The sequence below is a fragment of the Battus philenor genome, unplaced genomic scaffold (assembly GCF_028537555.1).
Source record: "Battus philenor isolate CCGP_79_NKW_IND1 unplaced genomic scaffold, ilBatPhil1.0.hap1 SCAF_2, whole genome shotgun sequence".
NCBI classification, from domain to species: Eukaryota; Metazoa; Arthropoda; class Insecta; order Lepidoptera; family Papilionidae; genus Battus; species Battus philenor.
Window position 1 is genome coordinate 10,988,699 of NW_027181682.1, and position 27,572 is coordinate 11,016,270.

The following is a 27,572-nucleotide window of genomic DNA, read 5'->3' on the forward strand; positions in this document are numbered from 1 at the left end:
TGCGCCTCACTTTGCTGGCGACCACGTCGGGACGCTCGTTAAGAAATTAAAGCGCGCGAGGCATCTCCTAGGGGCTTTTAACAAATATCTTAATCTTCCACCGGCACCCTTATATTTATGCGTGTGGGTGTTATAGTTAATAGTTTAAATTAGCCTTTATATACATGGCATTTTCATAATATATATTTTATAATTTTAAAAACACATAGTTAAAACTTTAATCTACGCTTTTAATGATCGTTATTATAATATTGAAGTTAATATAGATGATATGATACAATTGTTATTAACAAGAAGGTAGTAAGTCACATATTATCTGTTTTTCTACTCGTCATACGTAACTTTCTGAAATGTCAGAATTTTTAAGGTAAGAGATAAATCAAAGCGGAAGGTAAATAGCGGTTTTAAAACTTAGCACAAACTAGCATTTTTTGAATTTTTGAGTAATACTGTTTACGAAAGTTAGATATAATTGTCCACTAAATTGTTCAATTCTAAAATCCTTGAAGGATATAAAAAAGCTTTTGACTAATCTAGTTCATATCTTATCTATAAGCAGGGAGATTGGTTATAGGTTTAAAAGCTTCAAAGGAGTGAATGCCTATGCTCAGTCAATTAATGTATCGTATATATTATCGAGAAATTAATAGTTTCTAAATAATAAATAATGAAATGATAATATAGTAATAAAAAGAGTTTTCAAAATTTGGATTATTACGTATTTTGTGCTGCTAGTATTGGTTTTACGCATTACTAAAGACTAATTTGAAATAGGCATAAAATTTTTAAAGTTTTTTTGCTGACTAACAGAGAGAGATACATTCGCCATTTTAAAGATTTTACACCTATAACTAATCAAGCTTTATATAAACCTACAGAAAGAAATAAATTACTTAAATTTTATAATAAACATTTTTTTATTAAATAAACTTTTAAAAATATGGTTTACTAAAAGGATGATGACATCGTGTTTTTATTTTTTACAAAGCAGAGTTAAACTTTAAAGATGTAATATAATGAAGCATCAACATTATTCGATTCCGGCGTTATTGAGAACCCCACAATTTTCGTATCCCTTACAAGCTATATGCGTTCAAAGTTATGTTTTAACGTAAACAATTTACAGAAGGGCATCAAAATTTTGTATGCGTAACATTGCGAAGGGCTCATAAGTGACGTTAAATTTATGTTGTATCACGGTGACATTTCCATTTCAAATTGTTGAGCAATATCGCGGCGAAATTAATTTTGCCCTTATTTTGTCAAGGCGTGTACATAATTGCAATCAGCTTACGCTTCTTGGCTTAATTTTTTATATCTTGTTGTAATTTTTTAAAATTATATTTACTGTTGGGGATCTTTCGTTATCTTCGTAATGTTTTTGAAGGATTCTTTTTAAATTTAAGTGGTAATAATAACACTATATTGCCAAATTAAAAATGTTTACAAAAATCTAGACTTTTTTTAAATCTTAGATTCTTTTAAATCATACTCCTTACCTTACACCGTCCCCTCATTGCTGAGGGCCTTACTCCCTTAGATACGGAATAACTTTCATTGTCACTGTGCTCCTCCAGCTGTTTAAAAATTTGACATCTTGGAACGCAGCCGATAGGACTACGACCTCCTTGACGTGACGTTTGCTTTCGATTTTGTAGTCGCCATCAGTCGATCAATATCTTTGCCGTCCTTCACGGCTACGTGGCCTAAAAATTTCAGTACCCAAATCGGCTCAGATAGATAGTCGGGTTTTGATATTGAGATGCGCACACATTTTACCCACATCGCCGCGTACAACTAATTAACATTGACAAAGACTACGTGGATGATTATATACCCGCATTTTTAATCAGGTTAAGTCTAGAACGTCACTTCTTATTACTATTATTTTTATTTTCGATAATAGAAGACAAGGTGGCAACTGTTTGACAGTTCTGTCAACGTGAATCAAAACGGACATGACCTTCAGTATTAGAAAAGACGACTAAGAAATTAATTCTTAATTCAAAATAGTAAAATCGTCCGAATGGAATATTTTATTCCTCGTTGAAACTCATTGCTTTACTGCGTCAAGTAGTGACATAAACAAAGTTTTGATTGCTTTCGTCTCGAGGTTAAACCAAGTTTACAATCATTGGTTACAACAGCACAGCACTGTGTGTTTAATAGCGGTGTCAACTAGAGGCGTTAATAACTTTTTCGCGTGCTATTGTTAAAATCAAGAACAAGACCAAACCGCGACGCTTGTTTTTTTCACGATTTATTAACCTTTTTTAAAATAATTGCTCCTCAGAGAATTATACATGTAATTTTTTATAGGTGTAAACGGTTTAAAGGAGTAAATTTACTAAGAGACGATTATTGCAAAATGTATTTGAGTACATACGTGTCTCAGTCAATGGAAAAAGTGAATTAATGTAAGACATTTCAGAGTGATCATTTTATACAGTGCGATAAGAAATAAATGTAACATTTTAAAGCTTTTTGCTGACAAATGAGATATACCCCTTTGGAGCTTTTAAACCTATAACCATTTTTTCTGTATAAGAGATTTTGTTGAGAGAGGTGAACTAACAAACGTGACATCACTTTTATTCACTGATATTACTATGACTGTAATTTTGTCGGAATCAGAAGACTTAGTTTTAATTACATATACATTATGGTATGATAATGTACGTAAAATTAAATGTCACACTGCAATTAATGCTAAAAGAAGATAAGATAAAAATAAAGATAGGCAAAGAAAATTAAAATAAATACTGAAAATAGTAGGGTATGAAATTATGAAGAAACTTCAATTAAAAAAAATTATTACGTTATCATATATACTTGATGCATTTTAAAATTTTTTTGATGAATAAATATGTACAAATTATTGGTTCTTATGAGATGGTTAATTTAGCTGCCTAAAATTCTTTAGAATTTTATTAATATATGTTATATAAAAAGGCCTACAAGCTGAAAAATTAAGCTAATACCGTTTGGACTGGAGGCATTGTAGTAAATATACGCTTTTTAATACGCATTATCAATTGCTACAAAATGAATAGCATCCCAATACTAAGGTCTTAAAATATTTTGAAAATAGTGCTTAAATAGAAAATTAAACTTTTAAAATTCAATATAAATACCAAACAACAAAAGTTACATCATTTCCTTTTATTTAAATTAATATAAATAATATATAAAGTTGCTACCTAAGCGAGTAATGCGGTTTAAATATGGCATTTAATTGGTTAATTACTCGAATAAATAATCGGCAGTTGAACGGTATTTGTCCAGGTCTCGGGACTGCAGCGGCGTCGCTATCGATCCCAGACCACGGCCAGACGACCGACGCGCCAATGAAAAACTATGCATTATTTCCATAACTTTCGCACTAACTTTATTCGTAAACCGCTAACTGTATTACCTGTTTCATATATGTGTACATAACTCCACTTTTCACATTTTTTTAGTACGAATATTTTTGATTTGCAAAAACAACAAATAATTATATTCTTAGCGGATTCCAAATTTGCAGTTTTTATTTACAAGTGAATATTAAAGTAATGAAATTGAAAATAAATTTATTTCTTTGTTAGACCCAATGTGTGAGTGTATGTCTGAAGAAAGCCTCAGTAGTGTTTTTATAAAAGTCTGCGTCGTCTACTGACAACGTTAAAACAATTAGGGTGATTACAACACATCTGTTATAAAACAAAGATTCGACTAGACTAATGGCGTAATATCTTCATTGATCAACGAAAAAACTCTCCTCTTGTGTTGTCGGTGCGTTTTTATTACTACCAAACAATTCATTTATATTCCTCCATCATGAAGAATTTTTGAATAATCAGGTGTTTACATATTTTCCAAATGCCTGAGGAAATATTTGAGTGTTCAGTACAAGGGAATTAATTTCTAAAAATGGAAATACTCTCTCGGTTTTGTTATTTAGTATTTTCAATTTATCAAATACACGCTGTGAATCCATTCGTACATGTAAAAAAATTGTGACAAAAGAATTACTTAACAAAGTGACCTAGAACTGTATATCTATATATATCACTCGTACACTTTTACTCTTTCAAGGACACAGAAGAAACACAATTCACGTGTGTTCACACTGTTTTTATCACATCACGTAAACTGTATCTTTGCCGATGGTATTATATGCACACCTCAGGTGTCCAAGTTACGTGTTAATTCTTACTACGTGCACGCGGGATCATTTATTTCACCTGATCTACACTGCTATGTGTTCTTTATATTGCGTAAGCTTATTTGTATTTTGTATTGTAGAAAGGGATTAATTATCATTATTAAAACAGATAATCACAGCGTTCCTCATCAAGGTATTGAACACATCGAACATTATTGACGTAAATTGTTAAAATCAAAGCAACACTCGGGGAGTTTGAAAAACAATTCAGTGGAATTAATAAATTACGTCGGCGCCCTTCTTCCTGCGTCGTTACCATGGCGAGATGCAAGAGGGTGCCAGCGCGTAGGGTGAACGAGTACCGAACATTAAGCAAATGTCGCCGCTCCTCGACAATAAGCGGAGAGTCGCCGGATGCTGCAGCATTAGCCCCTTGATTTATTCGTCTGGCGTGTGTACATGCATTGGCTCAGTCCTACAAACGATGAATAGACCAATGTGACCGAATGAATGCCGCAACGACGTATCAAGATAATAAAAAATCATATGTTTTTTAAATCACTTACGGATGATTATTATTTGAATTTAAAGAGGCGTCCATACTTAAAATAATGTTTACCTACATACTTAATATCAAAAATATTTCTAAATCGAATCAGGAATGTTATCTATAGACGAACTAAAGTAACCGACATAGTTCAGCGAATTGGCAAGTTGTAGTAGTGATGGGTAGTCCACATAGCGCCCAGGGGGCCACTGGTGCCTTAAGTTTCTGGAGTGTCCGTGTTCCATGGACCAAAAAGCACAGCAAAGGTGGAAGATGATGAAATATTTGTCGATGAATTGAACGAAGATGTAATTAAAAAGCAAAATACTATTCCAATTTCATATGAGAAAATGTCATTCTAACCCCGTGGTAGATGGATATATCGTGACATTTGAAAAAGCTACTTGGCTAAATAATTTGATGCAACTGTTAGCCGGAGGGCAACGGAGGGTTGCTAAACAGAGATGTCGTTTATAAAAATCAATAAAATCACAGCAGCTTACCTCACTACCCCAACAAATTGTTCAAACCCTATCACTGTTGTGGCACACTCGGGTCCGCCCCGATCCTCTCGCCTCTTTAAAAAGCGGTATAAAACTTGATTGCACCCCTACCGGTATCTGCAGTTAATTATCTGCAAGGGAAACGAAGGGGGAAGACGTTCAGAGTGCCGCCGTCTCCCCCATTGGATGTCAGACGTACCCGAATTCGCCATTGCGACGGTGGTCTTCGTAATTAGTTTTAATTAAAATTATCAAGGGATAGCTAACTCATATCGAAATAAGTTTTAAAATAAAAAACATTACTTTTCCTTCGCATAATTTTTGTTCTTGTTGAATTATTTAAAATTGCTTTTTTTCCATTAAAAAACTAGAATATTTTCAAATTATAAGGAGATTAAAATAACACGGAATTATATTGTAAAGTATTGAGAAAGCACAATAACTTTTATATATGCATATAATGAAATTAGTTGATGTTCGTATGAAAGAAATAAAAGCGGCGAATAAATATAACTCCATAAACACATACATAGGTGTTTAAATTTAATTTACTATATCTATATATCTATAACGTTTATATTTAAATGAATATAAATGTACATTATATATTTAACGGAAAAATATTTTTTCTCTAGTAGGACATTTTTGAAAGCCGCCTAATTCTGCCGTTAATTTTGTTAGACTTCTGTTACAATGCTTTTAATATCACTATGTTGCGTTCACGATATTGTAGCGAATGAAATTATAAAGTATACTACATTGTTTTAATATGTAAAATTATGTATTTCATTGAACGAAATAATTTTTAAGCAATTTAATTTCAAACAAAAGCTGTGTTATGTAGAAGGATTAAAACAAAACGTATGTTACATTTAGGACACTACAAGAGAGGGGAGAGTTGAAAGAAATAAGATCGTACTGTCGAACAAAAGCAGTATGAAAGCGCCATTCCGTAAGAAGTAGGGAACGTTAAATGTGCTGTAAGCCATTAGTGTAAGTGATGCAGACGTGGCTCCGGTGAGGGTTGCAGAAAGATAAGCCTCAAAGAATGGCCTCTTTTCCACCTGCATACTCCGAAAGCGTAATTCCGCCTTCAAACGGATATATTAGATTAATCAAGCGCTTGCCTGGCCAGGTGCTAATGGAAGCTTTCGCTGGAACCTTTAAAGCGTTAAGTGTCGTCGTGCGCCTGTCGTTAAATTCAATACGACTATGTCACATCGCACTCGTAAACTTTTTGATGTAAACGCGAAGAGTAACTAACGACGTACTCTACCGGAGCTGTACATTCAGACTGCTTTGTGTTTATATCAATAGGCCAGTTTCACACAGGCTTTTGCATATAAATAAGCTAATTTACTTTTACAGGGGTGAATTTGCTTTAACATAGCACTCTGTTAATCGCTGCTACATTCAAATGTTTCCTATTCGCTTCAATTCGCTTGTTATTTATATTTTTTGCTTTTTTCTGTCACTTTATAAGTCTATTAGGTATGGCAATATTTAGAAAAATTAACTCAATACCATTACAAAATTTTCAAAAAATACTATTTTGATTAAATACTTACTTGGCTACTTTATTCAATATTTACGAAAAGGGAATGTTTTTTTTAATTTTTTTTTAACTATATTATATTTATTTCTAGTATGTCGTTTGCGGCTGTACTTGTTATAAACTGTTGCCAATAACGTCTCTTCCTTAATAACGAAATAATTAAATGATACTTTCAAATACATAAACAAATAAAAAACATGGTTAAAATGATTTATATTCTTTATTTATAAATATATTACTTGTAAATACCCACCTCTAAACTAATTTCTGTATGTATTTACAAGTAGTGAGCAGTAGACGCCTAGCGTTAGTACTGAGACTCGCGATCGCTTATCGTGAATTCGATTCCCGGGATACTATCTTTAATAATTCACACTTTGTGCAATTACATTGTCACTGCTCACAAACAAGTTTCCAGAGGATGCGCAGCGGTGTCCTCTGTCTACTATAATACCATATTGCGATCGCTAAACCGCCTGCCAAGCGTGGTGATAATGATGAGAATAATATATCCCGTCATAGATATCTTTGGGGACGTCTATGTCATGCAGTGGGCGTCTATGGGCTGAAACGACGACGACGAAAATAATTTTTTAAATTATACACATAGTAGTACAAATTTAGCGTTGCAAAAATGAAAACAGGGCTGTCTTCAAAATTTTGTAGTTCTTTCGGAACGAATGTGTTAGGTGTTTATCGAAAAGCTTTATTTAATAACTAGCATAGCGTGACCGTGCTAGGAAATAACAAATCTACCGTTGTAGTCCTTTACGACTTAAAAATGTTAGAATATAAACATGTGATTTTTATCAGCTAGTTTTTATTATTAACCAATAAGTAGCTATTTCAAAATAGCTAATGAAAACGATTTTACATTATTTATATTATTGAAAAATTGGTGCAAAATTTTACGTATGGCTGTTTTGCAAATTTTTATCGTCTATTTAGTTAGCAGGTGTGAGGACACTTCGCAATTACTATTAATAATCAACCACCAACCCCTCACGTCAGTCAACGCACCCTTGGCGTAGGAACGGCCCGCCAACCTTTGACATCTTCAAGTTCACCCTCCTAACATTTTCAAAACAGAATAATGCGTTTACTAAAAAAAAATATCGCACAAAAATATATACTAGGAGGATACATTTTAATTCTTTTTTATACACACCGGAATTATTTTGAGTAGTATTACAATACCAATTAGACGAAATTTAAAACATTATTCACGAGGAAAATAATTATTAAATATTACATACCGTTATTTTCATAAACTATTTAATTTTAATGCACTTTTATCAAAGATGATGTCCTCGTCGTTTCCGCCCATGTACACCCACTGCAAGGTGACCTCCCCCTAAGATATCTATGGGGGACATACTATAATCGCCACACTTGGCCAGCGGGTTAACGATGGCAGTGTGGTATTGTGGTACTTATTATGAAAATTTGTTTGTGAACAGTGGCAATCTTATATAATTAATAAACAAAGTGTGAATTATATAAGATTGTATCCCGGGAATCGAACCCGCGACATATGATCGCAGGCCTCAGTCCTCTTCCGCAAGGCTACCACTGCTCGATTCATATATACAATAGTGATTTCTGATTTAAATCAAAATAAGTGAGAACAAAGGTATATAGATATTATTCGTGTATCTTTAGTCGGATACAGAAAATACTTGAACATAAAGAAGTTTAAACTTAGGCGAAACTGGTCAGTTGAATGCAGTTTGTCGCACAAGTTTTTCTTTATGGCACCAATGGCGCACTAGTTTCGATGCTACAAGTTTAGCGAATAGAAACTTTGATTTATATAGAAGCAATAAATATTAAAAATGTTGTTCGTAATAAAATATTATTATTTAATTTATATAATTTATAACAAACAAACAAAATAATTAATAAATTTTGTAAGATAATAAAATTACAGGAAATTGTGAACACGGTACATTATCTCGGACATTATCTGCAAAAGTGAACAGCAGATTATACACCGTTTATATAAAATGATAGAGTTTCAATTTAATCGTTTTTTTTTTCTAATGCTGGTGATGGTATCTTCGGAAATGACACGCAACTAATGTTTAGCTGGCGTTCTTGTAGCTCGCAGGGAGTACGTAAGATAAACAATGCGCTTACAAATCTCACAATATCTAGTCTGCGGGAACTGCAATATGTGAGGAGGAGGCTTCACTTGAGTGCCTGCTCGTTAGTGAGAGAGCTTAAATTATGCCACATCCCCATGGAAACCCTTACATGCGTAAGTTACTTATAAACACGGCAGACGTATGAGTATGAAAAAAAATTAATGTAGTAAAATTATATCTGAAATGATTTTTGTGAACGGAAAAGCTCTTCAGGGCGTTCACGTATTTTAAAATCTTTTAATCTCGACACAGTTTGCATTAGTATTTACCACGGACCCCGTACCATAAAATTATAGGAATGTTGTCATGATAAACATGTTGTATATACGTGTTTAATAGACCTAAGTCTTTCAAACAATACAACCTAAGGTCGGAATTGAATTAATCAAATTTGTGTAATATATAATGTTATAATAAATACTTTATTGTTGCATGTTATTCTCGCGATATAAACGCCAACAAGAGTGGCGCACATGTAAATGCAAGGGACACATGTTTGTGACACTAGCAGGAGACTGCAATGGAGTGCAAACATCGCCACGAGACACGAGGGCGGAGATACAAAAAGGACTAGAAAACATTTGTTTACTGATCGTCTCTTCCACGTCTGTGTTGTTAAGATAATTAAAAATTCCATTTTGATTAACAATACTACGCGGCCCCTTAGGTAAAATTTTATGTCCAAAAAGCACGAATATTTTTTTACTGCTGTTATATTGTTATGGATATGGTGTGGCTATATTTTAAACCTTTCTGAATTAACTAAGCAGTTTTTTGTTAATATTCTAAAAGTTTTATTAAATATTAAGTCAACTATTTATTAAATCATAAATCACTATTGTTTTGTCAATTAAATAACACTACTTCTATACGGTCCATTATAATTTTTAAGAAATTCAGAACTAATTTAGCTTGGAATAATTATGAAAAATACACAATTAAAAACCAACATTGCTTTGAACCAATTCAAATACAGAATGAAATAAACAGATTAAATAGCAATACAGCTACTGTTACATTGAAATTACGGTTATAATAATCATATAATAACATTGATATCCTATAGCAGTCTCACGTCTACTTTCCCCGACGTCTGCGGTTTCGATCGCGTGGGTCCGCTTCGAGAGGGGACCTTCACTTTCATTCAGGATGAGTTTCCGCAACGTCTTTCGTCCAATAAAGTTTTATCGATCGACTCAATTGTTGTGATGTGGATTTGTAACAGAGGCGGTCTCGTTACACGGTTGCGGTTAGTTTTTAAATGAAGCGGAAGTTTAAAATGCTTATTTTTATATAACGTGTAGCTTACTAAGGAAATATTTACGAAAATTTAAAAAAACAACGGTGTATAAAATTCAGCTCGGAGTTGTGTTTTAAAACTGGGATATTTTTTATAGATTATTCTGGAACAAAACAAAGTTATTTTTTGTAGATAAAGTTGATTAGTGAGTGCGAACACAAACTAGTAGATTTTTGTACTAGTCATCAAGAAGCAAAGACATTTACTTACATAATCACAGAGCTTTTATATTAATATTTATTAAAATGAAAAAGTCCATATATATACACATAATTATAAATATATATATATATATATATATATATATATATATATATATACATATATATATATATAAATATATACATATATATATATATATATGTGTATTTAACATAATAATCATTGGACTTTTTTATGTATTTTTTATTTCTGATGGAGTATTTTTTGATGCACAGCATGTACTCGTGTGACAACGTCGAAGGTCAAACAAATTATATTTCTGACAATAGCAGAAAACCACACTGAAACTTCAATATTCTTAATTAGTTTGGAGGGTCTAGTATATAGAATTATTAGTGAGGATTGGGCAAAACCAATATTTGCAAATGCGTGACAATTATCGTTTGGGTCATCAACTCTCGTAACGAGTTTATGCGGTTTCCCTTGATGTGAAAATTCATTATAGTCAATTATTGTGCGATGCGATGACAAATTTTGGACAAAATCATATTTTAAGTTGCGTCGATAGCTGCGAACGATGTAGTATGTGTTAAGCTGTATTACAGTACATAGCTGAGTAAGGGTACCTATTGTTGCTACTCCTATAATATATCGCCTGTATTCTACTTTCTTTCCTTTCTTTCTTACAACGTCTAAAGACTTTTTAAGTAATTCGCACTAAAGCACACAAAACGTAAATGTTTACTTTTAATTTTTTATGTTACTTTCACATCACTCAATAAGTGTCAGCTTCGTCTAAGAATAACAAACGATTTCTTAGAAATTTCACTTTGTTTATTATTAACACACACTCTTTAAATATTGATACATATTGTATGTTGTACATCATTACGCTTAAGTAAAAGCAATATTTATACGTCAACTATGAAAAAATACTTCTATTATTTATAACATGTTTAAATTATATTATTAGAAGTCTCATTTGTTTGTCATAAATTTAAATGGAATGTTTGCATACACTTTAGAGCAATAATAGTAATATTCGGACTTAAAAACAATCTTTACTATTTGTAAAAATATGCAAAGAATTGTAATAAAATGGATGACTGGGCTTCAATTTATTTATTCGACTATTGATTTATCTGTGAGTCGGTCGTTAGCTTATGAACCCAACTCTTTGTTGTAGCTATATACACCGCCTTTGTGCTTATAGATGTGGCGTATTATATTAGCTGGTCAGTGAAAAACCGTTATCGTTCCATTATGGAAATTGACAGGTGTGGGGTTTGGGTTGCGCCCTCTTGTTGATAGCGCAACAAATATATATATACAGAATTACTATCTAATATTAATGACTGTTATGATTTACCTTCGACATTTAATACGTATCATTAGTCCTTTTTTTGTTTCTTTTACTTTTTCTAATTCTAGTCTCATAATTTTTGACAAAAACTAGTTGACAATAAGTTTGTGTGACGATTTCGTTACAATTTTTTCATGTTTTCCATTAAACTCGCTTTAATTTTTATATTAATATTGTATTAATAGTATATTTTCACATAATTATTTGACAGTAATTTTTATGTAATCCCTATTTTTATGTAAAACCTTATACTCGGAATGATATGTAACAAAGGTATAATGGATCTATGGCCGTGGCTGAAATTGACCGTAATGGACTGTTCTGAGTAAAATTATACGGGCACATTTTGCATGATTTGTGATAAATATTAGCTCTAAGAGCGGAGATGACGACTTTATATATCACAAATTATTTCCATAGTAATTGTTGTTCATAGACCTGAATTGTTAGCGAATGGGTGAACGAAACCAGTAAAAATGTAAATTTCTTACAAATTTTAACTAAATGTACTCGAGCATGAATACAAAATACATTTGAGCTAAACTGACAAAATAAGATACAAGTTCGTGAAGATTACAACGTAACAATTGGTCCTAAGCAAATTGATCAACCCAGCGTAGGTTGCAAATATCCAGTATTTATTTTCGCACCTTTCGCACCTTTATACAAAAAATATTCAATACTTTATGAATGTAATCTTTTAGGAAAATTCTAGTCTTTTTCACGACACTAAATATGTAAATATTAACTTAAAAGCCAAGAATCAATCCAAGAGCAGTTAAAGACAATAAATTTACTAAATTATTCTACATGCAGTAAAAATGTGGAAATTTGCAAATATCATTTAGTAACCGATCGATCCAATGAAATGTATTTCTAGCTACGGAATATTCACGTCTGCCATTTCACGGAGATCCTGAACCTGTCATCTGTATTTATATTGTATATACAAGTCATCAGGCTGTTGAGGTTCTTAGAGTAGATCTTTAGTTAATCGTTTCACAAATTGTGTACTTCAGTGCATACATTTTGTGATTCATGACAACATTAATGTTGAAATATAAAATAATAAGTTAAAGAGTTAATCATTATTCAAAACTTATTGACATTATTCGTTAATAAAAATATTCTTAAAGAGAGTCGATGTAATTTGCGTACTTTAATAGCGATTGTTTTTTTTATTCATTGTAACTTATTACGCATAACACAATCCGTAGACAACGTTGTGAGTAATGTATTATTTTCATCTTATATCTACATGTCCTAAAGCGGAAATAACAGTTTGGTTCTTAATTAAATAAATATTTAATTAAATTATGCCTTGGCTGTAATTGAATATATGGTAAAAGCCATCATAGATATTCGTATAGAAATCTTAAAATATTATATAGTAATATTTCAAGTTTCTGGAGGAGACCAGTGTCCAGCTTTGGTCACCTTACGGATGTAATGATGATAGTTTAAACGTCAGTACTTATAGCTTTACTTATATAACATTTGTGGATCTGGATTGTAATCTGAAATAAGAATAGCATTTATATTATTTGAGAATAAAATACCGTATGCGCAGAAAGCTATTAATATGATCGAACCGTAGGTTACTGGCTTGCGATATAGACAGGGCAACGACTTAAAGTTATAGCTTAGTCAGCATGTTTGTAGAATCATTACAGAAACGATTTGCTGACTTGCATCTTAAGACATGCTCGAGTGAATCTTTAATACAGTATGCTTATGAACGACGTCACCACTGTTTCAATCACAATCTTGCATTGCTATACGATAAAGACTGAAAGTTATTTGGTTTTATATTTAAAGATATTGTAAAAATCATAATTAGTCTTCAAGTCAATGATGATTTCATACGATCTTTCGAGGTATTATAAATTATTTGGTTAATATAATTTATTATCGTCTCCATTTTAAAATAAATTATTTTTCATGGTTACAGATATTTTTTATAGACTAACACATCATCATCATCTTTTGAGCCGTAGAACGTGCACAGCCGGTCTAAGACCCTTTCAGGGTTATCTAATAGGACCTACGGTCTTACGACTTTAAAAGATCATCTGTTCACTTTGTGGGTGGATGATCTAAGCTGCGCTTGTCGGTCCGTAAGACATCCAGTAAGAAAATACTAATATAACGACAAGGTAAGCGCTCGAGAGAGGCGAGGCCTTTCAGCTTACTATAGGTTCATAAGCTAGGATGGAAACCGCCGAGCAATCAGAATTTTAAAATGACACAAAAAAAAATCATCAGAAAATTCACCTTATGGAAAATAATAAATCCTACCCATAACCCTGCTTCTGGATCTTTGTTAGTGAATTTTCAAATGTTTTGACTTCCTTTAAAATCCATTCACTATAATTATATACTATACAGAATGTATTTTAAATATATACTAGTAACGTTTTCTTATTAAATTTGAAGCACCGGTAAAGCCGTTTAGACAGCTTTTTGCAAAGAAAATCTACCACCAATAATATAAAACAAATATGTAGTTACATATGCATTTACGTTTTGAATTTAGAACTCAATATTTTAATGTCGTGAATTAATTTTCATTATAGATGGGTGTGTGAGAAATTAGACGATATTATAAAAAGGTATGTAAGGTATTAGTAATGGACTGTTTTCGAAGTAGAAGTAAACAAAAACGCAATACCAAGTAATAAGTCAAGTATAGACTTTCTTATTTTTTATTCAGGTATTTTCTGAAACGTTAGTACAATGTAAATACATCTAAAAATGGCATTAAATTGTTAAGGTTATTATTGTTTATTTTAGCCAACTTCATTTTCAAAACATTCAAATGATAAAACGTGAAAATTGCTTTAGAAGTAAAATTGACGACGGTGGTTCCCATTTCAACTCCTAATTTAAATTTCAGTAAAAAGTATAATGGAATGGAAAATGTCTGACCCAAAAAAACAAAAGCTCGATCGAGGTTGACTTTTGATTGTTATGAAATAGATAAAGGAAATTAAGGGTCTAAATACGCTCCGACGGCGGTGAACCTACTTCGCTAGAGAATAAATTGTAATGATGTACTTGTTTATTTTTTGTGTTTTATTCCAGATCTAATATTGTAATATGGCTTTCTTTAATGGCTCGTCCTGTTTGAGTGATTCTAGTACATTATTATTACATTCGTATTGTCTTTTTAAAAATATTGGTTTATAGTCGAAAGCGCTTTTCTTTTGAAAAATCAAGAGATATTGATATAGATAAATTCGATGTTCTGATTATGTAATTTAATGTGTTTTTTTTTAAATGAAGTGAATGCTGTGACACAAAAAGCAGACTAAAAGAACTAGACTTAAAATTATATTTTAGGTAATTATTCGTTTATTAGGTTACCTATTATATTTATTAAGTATATACATTCATCATATTAGGTTCGTCATGGTATTATTTTATTCATTCATTCATGTCAGCCTTTCGACGCCCACTGCAAGTCTTAGACTTCCCCCAAAGAATGAAACAATGACTGGTGGGCTGCCCGCATCTAGCGACTTCCCTAAACCTTGATTATGTCGTCGGTTCACTTTGTGGGGGCCTACCCACGCCTCGAAAGCCCGTGGACGCCACTTGAGAACCTTTCAGACCCAATGGATTATCTGAGAATCTCCTCATTTTTGATTCGATTTCACAGTAAAACTTCGAGCATAGTTCTCCCAATTTGTCTCTGAATAATCTTGAGTCTTCTTACGGAGCCTATCGGAGGCAAACAGGTCTCGGATGCGTTCGTACACATATTAGTCAAAAACCTTCGTCTTTAGACGTTACAGTATTTTGGACATGGTGGTATACATAATAGTATTATAAAGCTATTAAACTTACTGCTGCGTGTTTTAGGACAGCGCGATAAGATGGGACCCGAAGAAAATTTATGTTGGTATTGTAAAGGTTTGATGAACAGATCTGTTTAATACACTGTCGAAGCAAGATTTAAAAATACTGATTTTTAGTTGTAGCTTAAATACTGAATGTAGTAGTTATCTATGTAATGTATTTAGTGCTACAACGTGCTGTATTAAATGGAATACGTCAATCAATACCAAGTGTACATCTTGAACAGTCCAAAATAATTAAGTGTTAAAAAATTTATAGTCCGACTGGAACAGCTTTTCCGATTAAGAAAACGCGCATACGTAGCGCGTGGTACAGCAGTTCTAATAAGATTTGTACTATCAATGATAAAACATCACCCGTATTGGCAAATATTTATTTGAGTCTACCTTTTTTTTTTCAAACAAGTCCTAATTAAAAAGCTAAAGTTCCGGTTTTTAAATACAATTAAAATTGAAAGTAACAAAAAAGAGTTAATGTGATTACCATTAGTTTTTATCCAAACTGTTCCATTTTAACCAACTGGTTAATTTCATGTTTTATAAATTAGAGTATTAGAAGTATTTTACCTAGTTGTGTCAAAAATATAAATTATAAAAGTGATCAGTATACACCATGCTTAATGCGAATGATACGATTTACTATACAACAGGATTTTAATGACATTAACAAAGTTTGATAACTTCATCATTTTTATTTCAGCGCGATTGTGTTTTGAATGGAAACTGGTCGAGCATTTAAACATTTAGATTCTGTTAACTGCGGCCGATTCTACTAGAAGCAAAGAGAAAAAATAGTTGTTGTATTTGCATATTGAATTAATGATTACCTATTGATAACGAAGCTAGTATTTCAAATGCTGTCTATTTGAATAATAGATAGCACGCACACTAAGTAAAATAAAAATATATCGAGTTAATTTCGAATAAATATTAGAGAGTTTAAGTTTTAAAAAAACAAATAAGTAACCAGAATTAAACAGAAATAATGGGCTATAATGTCACCTATAAATAATAGAATTAGTAGATAGTTTAAGACAAACAGAATATGAGTAAAATAAGATGTTTATAATAAATAAAGTAAGTAGAAAATAATATAAACACAATAACTTTTAACAATCAGCTATTTAGGAAAATAATAAGGAAGTAACAAATATGTATCATACAGACAAAAAAAAATAAGAATTAGCGATAAGGAAAAATGTTAAAAGTAAATATGATAATAAATATAATCAATACAAAAGGTCTATGCTAATTGGCAACAGAAGATTGATAACAGTGAACTTAAGAAAGCTGGTATCTCAAGTCTAATATGCGTCTATTCGAGTAACATATAGGCATATTTGCGGTTTTTCAAATTTGAAAATCATATGAACAAAATTTATGTGTCCAACCGACGTCAAATATTAAACACATGTAGTTATTTTAGTTCTTTTATGTAAACTAATTTACAAATAATTATATAATTTAAATATTTGTAAATTAGTTAAAATTTAAATAACTTATCGCCATTTTTTGGTGAATTTTTTAGTTTATGTAATTCAAAATTGAAACTAATTATCATTACCTATAAATCAACCCGTTAAAAAAGTAAATATACAATGATTGTAATGTGAAGGAAACCGAAGAAGCGACATGCCTATAGTACCGTAGGCAATAGGAACATTCAATACTTGGGTAAATGATATTGAAAATTGCTATCAGACGTCGGAAATCACCTGTAGGTATGCAATCGGCAAAATCGGAAACGAGACGTAACCGTGATTTTCGTCGTTTGAACATATTACACTTCGTAAATAAGTATTTGTAACACAATTTATGTCACATGTGTGTTAGGCGACGGGGAAAATTGGCCTTTTTATTAGATATTTAGAAATGTAGTAATATAAATTCCAAATAATATTTGTTTAAGGGACTTTGCATATATGGATTTAATTTTTAGAGATACATATGAAAACATTTACTATAATAAATGTAACAAGAACAGCATATCATAGAATTAAAAACTGCCTTTGCTTTCTAAAATTTTGTAATGTGGTCGCACGTTTCGAGACACGATAGTTTTGCTCATAAGCTTAGTAATATCATTGAATATGATTTATTTGAAATAAAAACACAAATAATGTATACAATTAAATAAATAGCACCATATCAATAGTGTTCACACATTATACTATAAAATATGTGTTGAAATAACATAAAGTCGTTGATGATTTCAAAATGTAATCAGTAGATTTTAGTGTATAAGGTTTGTTATAAGAACCATTTTTTCCAGTTAACGTCATAGTAAAAGAGTTGGGATATTTGTTGTAAAAAATCTACAACAAATAAAAGCAGTTCTAGAAAAAGGTTAATCTCTCGTTCTTTATAGACTTGCGCGACCGATAGCAAACGACCGTAAAATAAGTAGCCTATTTTATAATTCTAATCATGAGAAATCCAAAGAAAAGAAAAATGGTGCGGTTAAAGAAATTGCCTTGGTTATCGGATTTTTATGAGATCGTTCTGTTTTTAAAGACATTTTAACAAAGCTTGAGCGCTATTAAAAGAAACTATTCTACATATACCAAAATACCTTTGTTAGTTATCTGACATGGAGATAACGCTATAAATGCTTATTCCAAAAACGTAAAGATATGGATTAAAGAGTAAATATGATTGCACAGGTTATTTTTCCTTATTGTTCTTGTTACCTATTTACACTGCGGTCAAAACATTATTTCAGATCCTAAGCAAAGCGCAGAAATGGTCCCGTGAGGACATTGTTTAGGTGTTACTCGAAATTGCGTTAATATAAGATTATTTAAACAGCCATATGTACTAAAACGACGTAAGAAATGCTACTAGCTAAACTCACTCTTAATTATCTAATAACTTTTAGTTTTTTAATAATTAACTTTTATTTGTAAAATGCGAAAATACAATTGCGTAGCTAACTTTTCGGAAAAATATTTACTTTCTTGAAAAAAATGTTGCTATTTTATTAAAAATTGGCTGGGCAGGTATGAAATTGTACATCTTTCACCATTACAGAGTACAAGGCAAAAAGTCAAATAAGTTATTTGGATTTTAAAACTTTTGCAAAAGGTATTCTTAAAAACGTCATTATGAATTTGCAAGAGAACAAGATTCTTTGGGCCTTTCTGTTAGCCACTTGTTTGCCTGCATATGATCTCTTTGGCATGGCAATCGCAAACATAGATTTATATTTCTAAACCCTGTTTGTATTTTATTTATAAATTGTAATTTTATATATAATACAAGATAAATATTCATTGATTTCTTTTTTTTTGATTAGTTATCACAATCATTCTTACTTCACCCTGTTTTTCTAACTCTTTATTATTATATATTATTTTTGTATTGATGATTTTTAGGGTCGCTACTCAATGAAATATGAAGTCTAGTCGCTAGATAATAAATATATGTAATTTTATATGTTTGTTATTGAAATCGTACAGACATTTGTAGAAATAATTGAAACGAGACTAATTATTATTTTATCCTATTATTAACTTTTGAACTAGTTTAAATTAATTGAAATCGAAATTTTTATTATCTTAATGGTAAAAACTGAAACACATTGTTCAGCTCATTTTCTGTTAACGGCAGGCTTGAATGACAGTAAAGGTAAATATCGTCAGGAGACTTGCAAGAGCTCGAAGTAAGTCTAACGAAGATGTGGCATCCTCTCAACCATATTGCCTTGTGTATTGGATTATAGCAAGGCCATTCTCTAAGAAAGTGTGTATCGTAACTGATTACCAGATTGAAAATTAATATATAGTGACATATTACGTATATTTAAAAATTTGGCTTGTACATTACAACTTTGATTTCAATAGCACTGTTATTGTAACCAAATTTGCGTTTTATGCGTATTAAGCACAATAATCGAGTTAAAAACCAAGCTTTACGATCAGCCTCTAAGACCATGGTTTCTTTTATCAACAGACGTTAATAAATGACACCAAAATTGTTGTAATTGAATAAAACATTTTGTTTACGGAGCACACCATTTCCTAGTGACATGTTATTTCATATCTACATTATCATTGATTACACTCGTCCACTGTTGGATCTATGCCTTTCATAACGCCTTCTACTCTATCCAGTATTTTTAAATCACGGTGGATAATGTTAACGCTTGTTACTCAGGCCTGCCCGGGGACTATGACAATAACGCAGTACGACCAATACGTGATTTTACTAGGGTACTTGTTGGGTCCTCGTCGACTTTGATCCGTTGCGGTAATAGGGACAGCGGACCATATTCGCGGAAACTTTCACGGGACGTTGACTGACTTCTGAACGAAATGAAAGTATCTCGTGATGCGGTGATTCTTTAAGAATTAAAATTTTCGTAAACGAATGAAGATGGTCGTTTAAGTTGTTTTGCTCTTAAACATAAAAATTCTTGGTGACAAAAATTTGTAAAGCTACAAAATTTGAAAAGTGTATAACATAACACCTATTGGAATATTTCAACGGCAAAAATTATACTCGCTGATAAACCAGCCGAGGTAATAGCAGATCGCAATTTTACTCAGATTTAGATAAATAAATGTTAAATCTAATTACATAATAAGTTTTTTTTTTGTGCGAAAGAATTGAAATATAAGAATTCCCTGAACTAAAATTTCGTACGATCATTTATTGGAAGTATTAACATAATCCCTTACGACGAGAATTGGTATTCCCTTGCTACATCGACTCGCTATCTCAATTTGAAAGGCAAAGGTATTTAGAAATCGGGTATACAAAATTTAGTGTCCATTACAATATGTTAATACTATTGGTATTTTCAATGAAAATGTTTTAATTTTCTCGTGAATTATGTAGTACATTTATAATATTAAATGCTATGTTGCTTCTTAATGTAAAAACTTATTACTACGATCATACCATTAATAACGAGATATAAAAATTTCATGCACCGAAATTATCAAGAATATTTACGTCTCTTTCTAATAAACCTATACCACGTTTGTTTTTGTATACTTAAGGTTATCATATTACATGTTTGCATATTTGTTTGCGGTAGAACAAAAGCACCGCAATGACCCGCAAAGTTGAGACAAGTGGATGTACCACAAGCCCGAGAGTCCAATCAAAGTTACGAGCTATATTTCCTTACCGCATAAAAGCGAGATACTGATTTATGGCTGCCATGCCCCATCGTAAATAATACAATTCCAAGATAGCAGTATAACTGACAACGGACTGTGAAAATATTGTAACAAAAATGCTGTCGTACCGATGTTTAATGACCACATTTGTTCATAAATTTGTAAAAGTACTGTGTATATAAGTAAAAGTGTATCTGCGGCAATATATTTTATTTATAGTACATATCTCGAGGATGCGAAAGATCCGTGTATGAATCACCAGAGATGAAATCAAACATTCTGTTCCCTCCGGACACGTACAAAGCTTCTCTTACAAAAATAATAAAGCTTTGCACCTTCATTGTGTATTAACATACACGTACCTAATGCCCCTGATGAATAAATTTTCTTTCTTCGTTTAAATAAATTATACTCTTGATGTATTGTTGTAAATGGACCTCTTAAGAAATTAAACTAACAGCAAATGTTGCAGGAGGGAAAGTTCATTCTAATGGGAAGGAAGTTGTGACTGACAATTTAAAGTTGGCGGCGTTGAGACCTTAGCGAGGTGAGAAAATACACTATTGGAGAAGTCTGACTGGTTGGCTTGGGTACAGAGACCGTAGTACTGGACATGCCAACCGTAAATGACTTAACCGAGGATGGTCCAACTTTGAAATAGTTTTAATGATGCGCCGGCCATAGAGCATTGTCATGCTCCAGATGTAATGAAACTTGAGCGTTGTTTTCACCTAACATAGTTTATGGGAAAACAAAGTTAATTAATAGTGGCTTTTTGTATTAAAATAAACCTGAATACTGGTAATCAATTACCCTATTGCATATTAAGGATGTCAATCGATTACATCTTTCTGTTTGAAATTAATTGATTAATATTGTTGTATGACTTACTTGTTTATGTTGTGATATGGTCAAAATGTAACGAAAATAATATTCTTATTGGCTTAGTAAGCGATATATATTTAATTTGAATAATGATGTGCTCCATTTATGGGTAAAATATACCATTTAAGTTTCTTCCCAAAACACAGGGATAATATAAGTTCGTTAAGACATTCATTGCATTGAACCGTATCGTAGAGCAGTCTCCCGAGACTCGTCTACAAAGTTTGCAATGTAGGGAGAAGACTGATGTGGCTCCAACTACGCATAACATCACTAACAAACTTGTTTACTATTAGAGCTTTCCGTTTTAAAGTTTCCTTTTTCTCGCGGTACAGGAAATAATATTCATACGGTTAATTTTGGACATTTATATCTATTGAAATTTCAGCTTAAAATTTTATTGTTTATAATGTTGTTCCACTTCGTTCACATAAAATTATTACTTTACAGAAAATCGTTAATCTATAGCATATTTTCAGTAAATCAATTTATTTGGTTATGCAAAAACAGTGAAAGTAAGGGAGAAACCTGACAAAAACTCAAAACGTCGGGAATATATAAATAAGAATAAACTGCTATAAAACCATTAAAATTGTTTAGTTAATTCGTTCCATGTTCACATAATAGTATTATGTATATAATATAAGGTGAAATAAGAATTACATTTATATCATGGCGAACACGAGATTCATTGGATTTTTTTTAAATTCTACTCTGGAACCTGTGACAGATTATTAACGCAATTGTATCTATGTTGTTTAACATTTATAGCATTTATCTCATGTGTCATATGACATGAGCACCGAGTTCTTAATGTCGATATAAAAAGGAAGAATATTTTAAAAGTCTAGTCATACAACGCCTGGATCATACATTAGTTACTAACGACGCAAACCGGTGTCAAGATTACCGACGTTTACATATAACGCTTTTACGATTTAACGAGATATTGAATGAGTGATATATCTGTGAGAACTTTAAAATTGCCTTCTTTTTATATTTACTGTATCAATATTATTACTTAATCTAGCTGCATGGTTTCGGAAAATAATATTATGTAAATTTAAAATGTAAAAAAAATCACACCGGTGTGCTATTAAGCCCAAAACTCGAGAACATAATATTTTTTGGAAACACAAACGCGGACTTTTTTTTTCACATGTGTTGTTCGTCTGTTCTTCTTCTTTTAAGTCGAAATAAGCCTGCAAGGCCTCCTCAAAGATTGCCGTGATGATCAGGTATTAACTATGTTGTCGGTCCATCTATTGAGGGACCTGATTACACAACGTCTAACCAGTTTGTCGTCGTCACAGCAGAACCTTTCGACACTTACAATTCAGACGAGCAATTCTTCTAGTTAAGACGGAGATATTGGTTCTTCTGCGGATCTTCTCATTTCTGATTCGATCTGACAGCGAATCTCTGGGTTTAGAATTCAGATTTGAGCCTTTTTATGAGGCCTATCATAAACGACCACATCTCGGATCACATCGTTAGTTAAAGATCCTTTTGTTTTCAGACATTGTGGTACAGTTTCGTTAAGGCGTGGGAACAGTTCTAAAGAATACAAAATAATAAAATAAACAAAAATTTGAAAACAAATCTTTTCTTTTTACTTACAAACCAAAATGCAAATTAACAGTCCTTAGCTGTCAAATATTTGACAACGACGTCAAAAAAGGCTTGTTGGACACTAATAAATAAAATAATATAGTCTACCACAGGGCATTACAAATTAATCGTCCAGCGCGCGTAATACAAAACACATTTTTGTAAGTAATCGTAGTAAATCAACTGTAAGAGTAATCGCTCTGTAATACGTTATTCATTTATTTTTAATTAGTTCGACGGACCAGTTTTGACAGTAGGAAATCTATTAGGGCAGTTACTTTAATAATACTTGTATTTAGTATCACACACATAAAATACTTCATTATGAAAACAAAATTTCTATCGAAAAAGAAACAATATTAATATTTTTCAATTTATGGAACGCTGCAGCCAATAAAATAACTGTACTTGTGAGATTCATTTTGTGTTTAATAGTGACGACGAACAGTTCAGATGTAGAATTTTTTATTGAAAAGGTAAGCAACAAAACGTATAATTTTTTGCTCAACGCGACTGATGACAACAAAATGTAGTATAAGAGATCGATCCATTTTTTTTAATTCTAGAAAAAACGACGCGAAACCAACTTCACAGATTAAATGTCTACAGATAATGGAGAAATAAAGTTACTTTTCATTTATTTTTTACGAAATTTTGCAGGAGATGAGCAAAATCAATTTTTTGTTACGGTGTGTTTTAAAATATTGAGTTAACTACGTAATTTGGTCTGCACCTGCCTCTCACCGAGCTTCCCTTCCGTTTTTCCCTTACTCTCTCCGTTACTAAGTGATAAGGGCGATGGATTCCATTCTACTCCTATCGTACTTGTACCTTTATACGTGCTCCAGACATACTGGGATTAGGAATGGTTTTACACAATTTCTTCTCTTTTTTCCTTGTCTAAAACTTATTTATAATTGTCAGCATAAGAAGAATCGGTAAAAACATATATCAATTATTCTAAGTGCTAAGTCATGTTTAACTGGAAAAGTTTTTAAGGTATTTCTTACCTTTGACATTTTCACAAAGAAAGGTCTTTAATTTCAATGACAGACCTTTTGAATCAAGTTGAATATACTGTATTTAATGTTCTTAGAATAATGTTACCTTTAAATATCCTTACGTTATATTGAAAATTCTATAAATATATCCCAAATAAAATGTTTTTACACGGTATGTAACAGCAATTATAATGATGACAAATTATTCAATAAATATTAACATCCACAGATTTTTTGTAAGAAATCGCCTGGCAATGAGATAAGACAGGCCGCCAATTATACTTCCGTGTTGTTATTTTGTTGCTTCTACTTTACGTTTATGTGTTAACCTAAGATCTATGATACTTATTTTTTATTTTATTGAATAAACATTTAAAACCAGTAGTTATCATTAAATGAGTGATTATAATAATTATTATTCTATAAAAAAAAACATTTTCACTGGGAGGTTACCTAGTTATCTATATTTAACTTGTTTACTAAAATTTTTTTTTGGATACCATTTCTTTTCTTTTCTTTTCAAAAGAGCTAATTAGCCTAGCATTATAAATCTTAATATGCGATCATTTTCGTGAATGCATATTTTGTTTCTAATACAGTTTTCTTTGAAATAAAAATGGATCAATATTTTTAGGAATTTTTAATATAAAAAATATTGACATAATTCGAAGCCGTAGTACATAACGTAATTTTGTGTTATACTTACTCGGCTCCATTTTTTCCTCCCCTGTGCAACATGCCCGCGCGTGCCATCTCACGCCCACACCCTGAAAAAAAAAAGTCAGTCGATCCATTAACGTCGAGATGTTCACGAGTTTTTCCGCATCTTTACGCTCACTAAATACGCCTTATGAACCTTCTTTATCGTGTATTAGACAGACGATACAGCAAATTAAACCGACCTCAATTTCAACGTAATTTTTTCGATGTATATAATTCATTTTTCCTTCTAATTATTCTGTTGGGCCTTCCCTAAATTTGAATTCGTTTACCATACTGATATAATTCAAGAGTCTATGAGAATCTGCCCTTCGCTGTTTTATAAAAGCTGAATGTTTCTTAACACATGTACTTATGCACATGACTCACAATGGCAGGTAACAGGTGCCAAAAGTCCAATCCGTCCAACCCCTTTGGAACTGCCAAAACTATCTGACCAATGTATACATAAGTTCCAATATTTATATAAGTAACATACATATGTAAAATTCAGCTTTTATACTATAACGAAAATATATAGAACTTGTCAATCAACTACGTGCTTAAAAATAGATAATAATTCCTTGCCAAAAACTTAGGAACACCTGTATTACGAAGCAAAATTTATTACCCTCATTTCTGTAAGAAATTAATTTAAAAATACTTAGAAGCAAAATTATTGGCATAGCCTCTAACATACTTTATTTCTCTGTTTGGGGTAGACTGTTGTCGGATAATAAAATAAAGAATCCTTCAAGGCCATACTTCAATTAACGCAGTCATTTATTAAGTAGCAGGGAGATGAAAAGGTATTTATTTAACAGTTTAATCAGCAATCAATTAGGCGGGAGAGAGAGCTTGATAAATTGCCGGTAGAAAATACTTCGGTGTGGTAGCGCCTTGCAACTGCTACTGAAATAACGAGGTTTCTCGATAGCTTCGTATTAAACGACGCGTCACTAATTTATGAGAGACGATTTTCAAGCAATCCGTTTTGGTGGATCCGTTGCCAAAGAAAAACAATGAATGTACATCACTACAAGTAACTTCGCTGTTTTGTGCAAACAATTATAGAAGTTGTGTAACAAGTTATGAAAACAGCTAAAGTCGGGCTAGCATTCTACAATGTATATTTGTTAAAACATAAATAATAACAAATTTGTGTTGCTTTCGTAATTAATCCCTGTACAAATTATCATCCCCTAGAATTTTCATATAATTTAGCTAGGTAACAAATCAAATTGTGACATTACCAGACATCGGCCGTGGAGTGTTATTGGGTTATTTTTGATTCCTCATATTTTTACTCCTCTACCTGGTTTTGGGACAGAGCATTTACATTTTTCTTTTAATAATTATTTTCACTTTTTTTTGTTATCTATTTATTCTTGTTCGTCATATGCTCTAACTTTCCTCTTCTTTCATTGTATGTGTAATTCTCTAGCATTCCTCTAAATACTAATTTCCTTTCGTGCATCGCTTCTCTTCCTTCATCTCATTCCGCAAATATCACAGGTTTATGTAATAATTACATTTTTCCGGTTTTAGCTCTATTTTTACGCTATACTATTTTTTATCCTTATTTCTTATACTTATTTAACACATGTTATCACAGAAACGATTTTCAATTTATTCACATTACTATTATGATTACTTCTGTTTTATTTATTTATTCGTATTTTGTTTGTAACTCAATATTATTTATTATTTTTTTGTTTTGATTACCTTCTATTATTTCATTACTTACCCTACCTGTTTTATTTATCGGGGGTTGTTTCTTCTAATTGCCTGTCTTTAACATATCAAAGTGTTGACGGCATTTAGCCTAGCCTGTTTTACAGTAACTAAGTTTGGGAGCTCCCTTGGCAGCGTCGACAAGAACCGGTTCATGATTTTTTTTAACCAAATACTACACTTCATGGACGATACATCCCTTTAACTAAAAGCTTGCAGATGTGCCACCACAGCGGCCTCAATTTCAGTCATAGGACGTCCACTGTTTAACATTTACAATTCCAATAGTTTCGGATGGATGCAGCGTGCATCCGGCATCTTCTAATGACCATTGTAAGGTCGTCTGTCCGTCTAGTGGGAGGAGGCCTACGCTATGTTTACCGGACCGGGGTCTCCATTCCAGAACCTCAAAGCCCCAGTCGTCACCTCTTCTGCACGCCTGCGCACTGCCACTTCAACTTGCCGACTTTCCATGGCTTGTTGAGAAGCCTTGAGCTTACCAATGAAGCTCAAAGTGAGTTTTACAATGTCGTAAGTCATCACTGTTGACATAGATAGGTGGTAGATCTACGTTTTGAGGTACTGAGGGATATTGCACGAGAAGACGTAGATTTCCGAACGTAGCTAATTTAAACTGAATTTTGGAAACATGAGTTATGATGTTTGATGACGAGTGAATATGTGCTTTGAAGCATCGCATTAGATTGAACAGTATGAGTAGAAAGGTATGAATGTTTTGATCGTGCCATCACCTATAGCACTATCAATCAGTGATATCCGAAACGTGAATCATGAACTTTAACTGAATTCCTGTGAAATCTAGCGTAGCCACGTGCTAATGCTTATGTCAATAACAATCTACAGGGTTACTTAATAATCGTATTGTCACTGCGAGGTGTCGCATTAGCATAAATAAACCCTATAACAATGAA

At 32.1% G+C, this 27,572-nt stretch overlaps 1 protein-coding gene across 5 annotated transcripts in view; it reads right to left on the reverse strand.

Moving 5' to 3' along the window:
• LOC137922218 (uncharacterized) overlaps positions 1–27,572 on the reverse strand; it is a 169,745-nt gene that overhangs the window by 47,078 nt on the left and 95,095 nt on the right. For all 5 annotated transcript variants that reach the window (XR_011107510.1, XM_068765156.1, XM_068765157.1 and 2 more), the window contains one exon: positions 24,914–24,974. Coding sequence is in view for 4 of the 5 variants with exons in the window: in XM_068765156.1 (XP_068621257.1) it covers positions 24,914–24,960 (47 nt within the window). In the remaining variant the exon portion in view is untranslated. The remainder of the gene's footprint in view (positions 1–24,913; positions 24,975–27,572) is intronic.